This window comes from Perca flavescens, chromosome 9 (genome assembly GCF_004354835.1).
Source record: "Perca flavescens isolate YP-PL-M2 chromosome 9, PFLA_1.0, whole genome shotgun sequence".
Classification (NCBI taxonomy): domain Eukaryota; kingdom Metazoa; phylum Chordata; class Actinopteri; order Perciformes; family Percidae; genus Perca; species Perca flavescens.
In genome coordinates, this window is record NC_041339.1 from 38,405,367 (window position 1) to 38,416,849 (window position 11,483).

Sequence of the window (11,483 nt, forward strand, 5' to 3'; positions counted from 1 at the left end):
ATGTTCTTTAGGATAAAAAATAAAATGACATCACTCAATGAAATAACAGAGGATGTAGACACCTTAAATTTGAAAGCAAAATAGCTGTTGACATGGCTGTGACAATCAATCTTAATAAAATGTCTTTACATGCTCAAATATGAACTAAATTAAAGCTAGAGCTGTACCTACTTGTGGGATTGTAGAAAAACTAGATAGCAAAAAAGAATTATGTTCAGTGATTACAATTTATATTTCCATTAGTTTTTTTCCAGACGCTTTAAAGTGTCAATGCGGTTCTTCACATAGAACTTAACTGCCTGCCAGCTCCTTCCCATAAGCGCCTCTGAAGATGCCTTGATACATGCTTCACACTGGGCTTTACCAGGAACCCTGCCAGAGTTGATGTTGTCCATGAGATTGCTCTCCACAGCCTGGACCTCCTCTGTGCTCCACTTCCTTCTCGCCATTTTTGATGAACCTTAGACAAAGAAGTAAGGCCAATCAATGTAAAATCGCTTGCAGTTTTATTAAGAATAAATTATGGGTGTCTGGACAGTAGTTACTAGGTGGTTGCTAGATGTTACCTCATAACCACCTAGGGCTGCACAATAGAGACACATCACATTGCATCATTCTCTGAAAGCCACTCCCACCAGAGGGGAGAACATCTCTCCGCTCTCCTGACTTGTATTGGGTGAAGGTGCCTCATTGTCAATTTTGTCTGCTGGCAAACAGAACCATTCCTAAAAGCTGCTGTGTGGTGATATTTACTAATGACAATGTAAAGAACCCAGAACCTAAGATTTTATAAGCTGTGGAACAAAAACTGAGCTGTTAGGAACACAAAAGTGGATATAGGCGTGAGGAATCAGCAGAGAACGGTAAGACTATGGGATTCTGACACTAAGCTAAAGACATGCCCAATGTTACGTTTGCAGCAAGCATTTAATTAAGTCAAATATCCAGATGTCAGTTTTAGGCTAACTACAGCCTGTAAGGTAAGCTAACACAGGACAACGTTGGACATAACTTTAGTTTAGTGTCAGGATTCCAGTCTTCCCATTCTCTCTGCTGATTACTCATGTCCGTATCCACTTTTGTCTTCATAAAAGCTGAAGATTTTCGGGTTTGGCAGCTTGTTAAAACTTCTTCACATTGTTGGTAGTGAATATCATCACACAGCAGCTTTTAGAAATGTTTCTGTTTTTTGCTAGCACAGAGAATAAAGAGAAAACCTTGACACGATACAAGTCAACGGAGAGCTCTGTCTTTATATGGAGAAAAAAAAATCTAAGTGGGAATTTAGACGTCACAATATACATTTTCACTAAAAAAAAAAAACAAATTCATGAAGATGTAATATTATGTTGGGGTCTTTTTTCTTACATCTGAAGAACACGATTTGTAGCTGAAGGCATCTCTGCTTCTGCAATCTAGTGATTTAAATTATATTTTGATTAATTTTCAGCCCCATAAGCCCCTAACATCTACTTAGCAAAAACAAAGCAATGCTCTACCAACCACCAGGTGTGCCACCAAGGACCGGATTTGAGTATTCCTTTGTCATCACAAAAACTAACCTTTGGTGATCTGGGATTCACCTGGAGATTTGTCTTCACCCACTGGCTTCTTGTTATCTGGTCTTTTTTTTGTTGCAGTCTTACTCACGGGACACACTGGAACAATATAAATGCGGTTTAAATCAGGGCATCTCACCTTTTGTTTAGTGAAATTGTCAAATGAAACTTCCAATACCTGTAGTGTCCTGTGAATCACTGTCAGATTCAACTTCAGTCGTGCACTTCCTTTTTCGCCTTGATCCGGCTGCAAGTAAGTACCGGTTACTGACAAAATCAGCCTTATATCCCATAGGCCTACTTAAATAACAAGACATTTTTACATGACCAGATCCCTTTTAGTTAAGCTCAAATGCAAATTCACAATTACCTTTATGCCTTTGTAAATCACACGATACGTTTTGTTTCCCCAGAAATTAAGAATGTACAAAAACAACCTACAAAAAACATTCTACAATGAGGATATGTGTCCGAATACCTGTTAAAAGCAACTGGTCCGGGGTCATTTCACACTCCTCGTTCTCAGATAGATTGCTGTCCCCAGCCATTTCCTCTGAAAAAACAGAGACAAACTGAACTTGTTCACATTAAGACATCAAAATTGTTAACTCATGCACATCAAAACAACACGTGCTAAATTATGAATGCTAGGACATTTAATTAAAATCATAAATATTGTACCATTTGGGTCAATGCTGATCTCATCAAGGTTCCTTCCTTTGAACTCTGACATTTGTCCTCGCTCAAGGGCCACAAGGACTTTGCTGATCTTTGCGAGCTGTAATGTACCCTCGGGGAGCCTGTAGAACTGTCTGTGTACTCTAATGTCGTGGCCAAGAAAGTCGGCAAGGTCATCCATTTCATTATCCCCAAGTTTAGGACTTTTGACATGGTGGCCACATGTTTCCTCAATTTAGTGGATGACAGGGCCTCTGGATGCTTGGCCCCACACTTGCGTGCAAGTTGTCGGATGGCATCTGATCCTCTAAGATGTGTTCGTGCTTCAGGCCTTGCAAACAGGAAGTGGTTTTCATTGGGAACTCCACATTGTATGCGATTCTCAACTAGAGCCTCCATGGATGAGAGCATATTTGGCGTGAGGATGATAGGGACCTTTCTTTGACGTTTTCCCTGGATCTCTATGCGCTTAAAGTACCTGCAGAGCTTCTTCTCTAGGTCAGTTAATCCAATTTCAACATCTGGATGAACTGAAGCGGTGTCTCTCACAGTGAAAGCTTTGAGAGGCATTTTTGCTACCCGCCCCTCTCGCCTGCGATTAAACAGTATAATCTCACCGAGTGTGAGGTTGGCCAAATCCGACCAGCTTTTCTTATTTGGTGCTTCGAGCAGTTTTGTTTGGTACTCAATCCGCTGTTCATCAATGTACTTGTGCATTCTTTTAACATCCTCAGTGAAGGGAAGGAGCGTAGGTGCGTTCCACTTTGCTTCTTTTAGATTCCTGAGTGCATGTGTTGACACACACTCAGTCCATCGGGCTTCATAAAGCCGTTTGAATGTACGCACATTGTGCAGGGCACTCTCATCTTGTGACATCATGGCTTCACATTCGACTATATTTGCCATTTTTTTGAGGTTGTGGCCTAGCTTTAAAGCCAGTGATGGAGTTTTGTACAGACCTTTCTCCTCATCAAATTCAGCCACTTTCTTCACAGCTTCCACAACATGAGCAAAGTTACCTGGAACAAAGAAATCGTTAGTTGTCTTAAGTTTGCCAATACACTTTGCTTTATGTATTAGTCTTCGGTCTCTCTCATCTTTTGCCTGATGTATTCGTGTTTCGTTACGTCATGTCCAAGCTTATTGTAAAGCTTCTCTCCAAGTCTTATTATGCAGTTTTCACTTCGAATTGTGTCTGTTATTTCATCCTGATGCATGTCATTTACAAGTTTCCAAAGATTTTTGTTGACATCATCTGGGACTGGCTGCATAAAAGCACAAAGTGATTGTACTCTAGTTTTTTCCTGGTGCTAAGGAACCAACTTTCTTGGCCAGATGACATCTTTGCATGTGCCTCCACAAGCCTTTCCTTTTGAGTAATGCCTCACAATTAATGCAGTGCATATATTCATTTGGGGTGACAGGCTCACTGTTCTGCTGACTTGGGATCATCACTCCTCTTCCATCTTTAAGCACCTTATTGTTATGTATACGGTTACCTCTATTTCTTAGGAGATCAAGTTGAATTCTCCGTTCTTTAGATCCTTTCGGAAAACGTACTGCTCTTTTCACCTCTGGTATATTACTATGTCTTGCCTCCAAGTGGCGAGCCATTTTACTGAATGGCAAAAAGCAAAAGCAGCAGTATTGTTTTTTACTGTATATTCTGCCCCCATCCTCTCTCTTTTTTAATGTCATGACTGAAACCTCATCACAGTCACTAGAAGATTCAGAGTCTTCATTGTCTGATGAGGAACTTGAGTTTGACAGTTTTTCTCCTTTCTCTCTTCCCTTCTGCTCATTTCTTACTTTGGCTTTTCCTTTCAGCACCCCTCTCCTTGCTTGCTTTCTCTCAGTACCTCACTTTTCTTTTTTTTCTCTCTCTGCCTTTCTTCTCTTCCTCTCAATATTACTCTCATTGTCGCTCTTCTCTTTCTCTCTTTGCCTCTTTTTTATCTTGGTGCACTTGTCCTCTGAAAGGGAATCTTCTGACTCAGAAACTGAAGGTGGAACATACTCTCTCATGTGACTGACACCTTGTCTCCTTTCTCTTTTCCTCCCTCTGCATCTCTTCTGCTCGCTTTTTCTTCTCTTTGCCTTTTTTCTCCTCAGTCTTCCTCGTTCTGCCCCTCTTCTCTTCGCTCTTCGTCCCTTTGCCTCTCTTCCTCTCTCTTCCTCTGTTCTCTCTGCTCTTTGTCCCTCTGCCTCTCTTCTCCTCTCTCTCTTCCTCTCTCCTCTCTGCCTCTCTTCTCTCTCTTCTTCTCTCTTCCTCTCTTCTCTCTCTCTTCCTCTCTTCTCTCTGCCCTTCTTCTCTCCGCTCTTCCTCCCTCTGCCTCTCTTCTCCTCGCTCTTCCTCTCACTGCCTCTCTATTATCACAGTGCACTTGAACTTCTTTCTCTGAAAGGGAATCCTCTGACTCAGAAACTGAAGGTGAAACGTACTCCCTCTCATGTAAACTTGACATCTTTCCTCCTTTCTTTCTTCCTGCTACCCTTTCTTTCTCTACCTCTCTTCTCTTTTCTCTGCCTCTTTTTGCCTTTCCACCGGCCCGGTGCCCTTGAACTTCTTTCTCTAAAAGGGAATCTTCTGAGTCAGAAACTGAGTAGGGAACGTACTCGTCCTCACTGTCCTCACTGTCTTCAAGGCTGATTGATTCATCTGTAGAATATCCAAGAGTTTTTCTGGTAAGCTACAAAAGAAGCCGAAATTTAATTAATCCTGCAAGGGGAAATAACATTTTTCACACCATAATCTCATATTTAAAAAGAGGTTGGTGTAGGCTGGCATGTGAGATACATGTTGACACTATGTACATTTTTTCTATCAAATAAAAGGTTAAATTCACCTGATGTATCAGTATTTTTAAAATATAGTCATGCCTTACTGTGCTGTGGAACCAGTGACAGTTACCAGACTTAACAGGTTAAAACCAAGACAATTTCCTCCACTACTGTTATTGTCAGACCAAGTTGTGCATTGGATTCTATGTGAACTTACAAATACACTTTCTGCTCTCTTGAGTTCAGGAACACTTATGTCCTCCTTTTCAGGGACGGAACTTAGTTCAAGGATCACTGTAGAGTTAGAAGAGCTCTGGTCCATTTCCTGGGGATCAAATAAAAAACAATTATTGTTGTTAGTTAAAATAAATGTATGCCATTTACTTATTGATATTTTTTCTGTTAAAACTAATTTATTTTAGAATTCCTCTCCCACTACATTCCATATTAGTATTACTATACACCACATCTAACGTACCTAGTATAACCTGCTAAACTGACTGACTCTACTCAACCTTTGGATGACCACCGTTGAAAACCTGTAATCTTTGACACTGATGATGATGGATAAAGCCTAACAAGCATTTTTTTTAGAGATTAACCTAATGATGAAAATGTGACATATTATGGTGGGATTCATGTAGGCTTATTATTACTTGAGATTATGTACAACACTGTGATTTTATAAAACAAAATCTATAATACAATGACTTACACAAAGCAAAACCTTACTTGGAAAAAATATGAAACCTACAACTCAGGCTAAATACTGGATCATCCTGCAATGGCTCACTTAAGCCAGTTATGATTAGGGTTGGGTACCGTTTGGATTTTTACGATTCGATGCGAACCCGGTACTTTTAAAACGATTCCTAAACGATTCTTAAACCGATTCTTGAAAAACTGAAAATGACATAAAAGAAAGGCTTTTCATGGAGTTTTTTTTAAATTTGGAGAGGCTGTCCTGCCCCCCACCACCAGGCTACAGGGTCCTGTCCTGAACGATAGACTAGCAGAGTAAGTGTAATGTTTACTAGCGATCATGTGCAATCAGTGAATGGTTAATATGCTTTTACGCCTGTTTTGGTGAGCCCAGAGGGAAAATATGCCATTTTAAAAGTAGCCTACATTTACGGTAGCTAGCTAACGGTAGACTACAGACAAAGTGTGATATTTTTTACGTCCGTTTCAGAGCGTGTACAAAAAGCCGTCTATCAGCAGAGATTGTAGAGTGCATGTCCGAGAATAACGCAGACACGCGCTTCACACATGCGGGCATGCGCGCCACTCGGCAGAAAAGGGAGAAAGGAAAAAGAGTCTGCCGCTGTCCGGAGCAACAGAGGGAAAATATTTCAGTCGGAACCGAAATGAGGAACCGAAATTCACATTCTAATCCGGTCCGAATACTACCGTTTATGTATAACCGGTACCATAGTGGCAGCGTGTATATTCCAGGTGCCAGAAAGTAAAAATCCTGCCATGTTTTTGGATCTGCCTTTACATCTAGAACAGGTGTTTTCACTAACGAACTCATCTACCTGGTAGAGGAGCTGGTTTAGTGATGGTTGGGACAGCTGCTGGACAGGATTTTCTTTCTGGCACCTGACCATACACCTCTGCATAGTGGAACCGGTTTGGTACCCAACCCTAGTTATGATGCCATGTTGTTCAATAAAAACATGATGCAGAGAGAGGAAGAGATTGCTAGGTGTGTTTGCTTAAAAAGTAGGAAGTTTACATTGGCATGACAGAAAGGTAAGCTATGTTTGATTTGTGTTGCAGGCTAGTTGACTTACGGCGTGAGTTTAAGCAGCAGCCATAATGAACCGATAACATGTATGAGGGCCTATGGCAAGAATGCTTTAACTGAATGATTACTGTTGCTGAGCATAATAAAACATAATGCTAATGTTACTAGCCACAGCTCTTCTTATGGTGCTGCTGAACTTTTCTCATAAACTTGTAGCTGATGACCGCATTATTATTGAGGATGCAGTTATAGGCAGTCATTACAGGTAGCTGTTGGACTGTTTTCATTTTCCACTTCAAAAAATACCTACACAGGAAAACATTGTACACTTATAGCTTATATTTCTGCATTGCCACAGTAATTTATGACTATGAAGGTAAATATGGTGCAAAATGTGAGAGCTTGTAGAACAAAAATCTGATCTTGTAAGAGAAAAATGTTCACCTATTGAAAAGAATTCACACACCTGTGATCTGAATGTGAAATCACAGAAAACAAATTCAAATGTGTAGATTGATTTTTACATAGATACAATGATAGCTGCAAACTTTTAATGCAACATTTACCCATCATTTGTTTTATTTTAGGTTCATTTTCCATCACATCACAACTCAGTGATTACAACCTCTCAAATCTGTCACTGCAACTTTGTATAGTGCTCTCTCGCATCACCAAGTGGTGAAACTGTGCGCCTCTACTTTTTGCAACACTTCTTGCGATACATTTGGTGCAATACTAATTTGTACCTGTGGACTACGGCTGTGGAGCTCTGAGCCAACAGAACAGGGAAAGCAGGGTTTCTATGGCCAGATGAGGGACAACTCTGTCTTGCTCATTTAGTGTAGCATGGAGCTTTGTGATGTGGAGAGAGCATGTATGTAAAGTTGCAGTGATTGATTAAGATGTTGTTAGCAATGTTGTGGTTGTGCTGGAAAATGCACTCATGTAATAAAAAACAAAAAAAAAATCAGTAAAGTTACATTACAAATTTGCTACTGCCATTGTATCTATGGTAAAATAAATCTACACATTTGTGAATTAGTATTATTTTTTCTGTAACATCACATTTAGATCACGGTTGTGTGAATTTTTTCTATGAGTGAAAATCTCAATTTACAAGTTCAGATTTTTTCTACAAACTCATGTTTTTTTTTTCCTGTGACCTCATGGTCTACAAGTGCTCACATGAAGTCTACAAGCTTTCGCATTATGCATCATATTTACCTTTATATATGACAGCTGATGGAGATTTTTGTGCGATAATTGCAGGAGGTGGGAGAAAAGTTCATGTGTGAGTCTCCAGTACAATGCATGAAAGGTGGTCACCCTATTCAACCTATCAATAATAGTGTTACTCACATTGACTTAAATGGCTCCTGTACTATTAAAATCAATAGCATTATCACTGACCACATTCAACAGCGTGTGTAGATGGAGAGTCCTCTCATGCTCTTTATTTGCTCGCTCAATACTAGATTTCCTGTATCTCCTCACACAAAGCATGATGTCTTCTGAGTTTCTCAAGGCGACACGTGACAGTTTTTTCCTGTAAAATAACTGTCCTAAGATCCATCTCTTGCTGTCCATCTAACATAATATCCCATGTGTAGCCTCTATCTTACCTCATTCTGGTGTCCAGATGGATTCATCCCTCGATCAGCTGTGGCAAGACAGATTTATTTGTATAGCGCATTCCATACATGGCAGCAATACAATGTGCTTCACATAAAAACAATAATTAAAATACAATTTTAGCAATAATAGAAAAAGTAAAATGTATATAACAACAACAAAGAGTCAATTTAAAAATAAATAGATAACTAAATGAATAGATAGAAAGACTTATAAAAACAATGTGCATTAACTGCTGAACGATCTGAGAAAAAACTTGTTCTTTAGCTTTGTTTTAAAATGGTAGTTGGGGCGTTTATGTTCTCTGGAAGCTGGTCCAAAGATGGACACCATAGTGGTTAAAAGCTGCTTCCCCTGTTTTGTTCCGACAGCAGGTTTCAGTAGTAGTTGCTTATGTGTTGTAATCGAAGGGGTCTTGGTTGAGAATGTTGTTGGAAGATGTCTGTGCAGGTAGTTTGGTCCCATCCCTTCAGTGACTTAAAAACTAACAGAAGTGCCTAAGAATCAATTCTGTATCTAATTGGGAGCCAGTGTAAGGACTTTAAGACTGGCGTAATATGATCTGTTCTTTTTGTTTTAGTAAGGATCCTGACTGCCCTATTCTGTACCATTTGGAGTGGTTTTAAAGTCTTTTTAGGGAGTCCAGCACATTGCAATAATCAATCCCACTAGAAATGAAAGTATGTATGATTTTTTCCAAGATCCTCCTTTGACATAAATCCTTTTATTTTATTGATATTTTTAAGATGAAGGTATGCTGATTTTATGACTGTTTTAAGTCATAAAAGTGAGTGCTAAAATTTAGATCATTGTCTATAAGGACACCAAGGTTGTTTTTTTTTAACCACTTTCTTTGCTATTAAGCTCTTCCTTTCAAGCAAGGTAGAAAGTTTGCATCCCTCCTCCTTTCCAAAAACTACAACCTCAGTTTTATTTTTGTTAGGCTGGAGGAAGTTCTGTGACATCCTAGTATCTATTTCTTCAAGGCACTGTCAGAGAGTGTTAATGGGGTTATAGTCATTAGTAAAGATATGACAAAAATATGTTTTACCACAGAACTTAAATAGATCAAATTAAACGTTATAGAGCATCAGGGTAATCTCATTTGGTAAACTATAAGATGGCAGCCATAGAATGTTGAGGATGTTTCATACATTGCATTGTTTGATGTGTGACAGTGCATGACAGGGTTTCCCTGAGATTTCAAAGCGCTTAGGTGCAATGACGTCACACATTCATTTGCATATTGGTGACGACATTAAACTTTATTATATATCTATTTTGCAAAAAGCTTAGTTGTTGTCGGTTGCAGCTAGGGAAAGATCATTAGAAGCAAAACTTGGAGGAGGAGCTTGTCACTAAAATGAGAATAGCTTGTCCATTTTAAAGGTCAGCCCACGGTTGGTGAGTGAACCTTAGCTAAAGTTGTCGCTTAGCTCTGTGCCGGGCTGGCTAACTGTTTCACTTTAAACCAGCAGGTAGCAAGCAGGACACGGGGAACTTGGCTTGGGTCTTGAGGAGTTGTAGCAATTACCAACAGATATACTGTACACAGACTGCACTTCTACATTAACATCTAATATGTTAATGATTATTAACTTTATACTCACAGACAAACACAAGTCCCTCTTTTTCCACCACACACTCGCTAATGTGTGGCCTGTAGCTGTGTGCGTAACATGCATGGTGTTTGTGTGTGATTGTGACACTGTTTGTGTCCATCATACAGCACGATGTCCAGAAGACAACAAGCAGGAGCCCCTCCTGTTCATCGGCTTCTATACAGTCTATGTTCGCAGTCCAGATGCTGTCCAAATTGTTTTTATGTTTATACGCTTCAGCGCTGCCCCTAAGCTCTATAATGTCAGGGATAACCCTGCATAAGACTCAGAAAGTTGGATTAATCAACAAAAATGCAGGTGGAATAATCAAATCGAGCCTTTGCCATGCAACACATCAACTCTCATGCACCAAACCAACACTGATTTCCATGATATTTTCAAACATTCTATAGCAGACATTTTAATGTGTACCAGCAAAATGACCAAAAGAGATCATTAAGTGCAAATTCATATCACAAGTTGTCCTAATTATGACTTACTGACCTGAAGAATTTAAAGGGCTGTCACAGTGACCATGAATGGTTGTCAAATCTTCTTCCCTGCAAGTCATATCATATATCATATTAGTCACACATTTTAGCTGCATTTCTCCAGTTTATTAACAGTAGATTAGGGCAGTGCGTGTCACATGCACCATCAAAGAGGTAGTATAACACTGTATGTCCATATTTTCGATAAAAGGATGTTTTTTATATGGGAAAAGTACAACATATTTTTCTCTCTGGAGAAAATAGTTCCCCAGCCACCTCTCCTTCTGTAGTCACCACTCCTTCTCCTCAACACCCCACCCCCACCCCCCCCACACACAGCACTATCTGATTCTGACTATAAGACACATGTTGCAGCACACTTCATTTCAGCTCAGTATCAGTGCATTTAACATTATTGCAGCCATCTCTTGATTTATACTTTTGTTTAAACCCCCACCCCACACATACACACGTATGGTAAAAGTTGCAAAAATGGCGACAGGTCACTGCATGTGCACGTTACTAAATGGCTGACCTTGTCCTGAGAACCACACCTGCTACTGTCTAAACTAAGGTTTCCATTTGATAATTTTAACTGACGGCACAATTTACTGTAAACTAAGATGGTGTTGGTTTATAAACTGTAATGTTAGCTGCCATTAAACTAGCTAGCATTAACTTATTTGGCTGACAAGATATAAGTTAGCCTTCTAACATTTTACTTTCAAATTAATCTATAAGATTTGGTTTACATGTGATAACAGTACAAATCTATTTTAAACAGAATTGTAAACGGTTTTAAATGGCAGTAAAATCAATTTTAGACTCACCATCTCTCCCTGATCCATGACTCCAGCCTGCTCTCGTCCATGCAGTGAAGATCTCTGGCCTTGAGTTCACAGCTTACGTGAGGGAGGGGCTGGACACCATGGGGACTCGGCACACACACTGCCACATGGCGGAGTGGGGATGGGCGTGGTCGGGATGGGAC

General features: G+C 39.8%; 1 protein-coding gene across 1 annotated transcript in view; it reads right to left on the bottom strand.

The window, feature by feature from the left end:
• The window catches only part of LOC114561010 (uncharacterized), a 2,758-nt gene extending 340 nt beyond the window's left edge, over positions 1-2,418 (bottom strand). The window contains exons 1-5 of the mRNA XM_028586641.1: positions 2,241-2,418; positions 2,038-2,112; positions 1,738-1,806; positions 1,563-1,658; positions 1-460 (exon numbers count right to left, since the gene is read on the bottom strand). The exon at positions 1-460 is cut by the window's left edge and continues 340 nt beyond it. Coding sequence (XP_028442442.1) covers positions 240-460; positions 1,563-1,658; positions 1,738-1,806; positions 2,038-2,112; positions 2,241-2,418 — 639 coding nt within the window. The 3' untranslated portion in view covers positions 1-239. The remainder of the gene's footprint in view (positions 461-1,562; positions 1,659-1,737; positions 1,807-2,037; positions 2,113-2,240) is intronic.
• Positions 2,419-11,483: the final 9,065 nt, after the last annotated feature.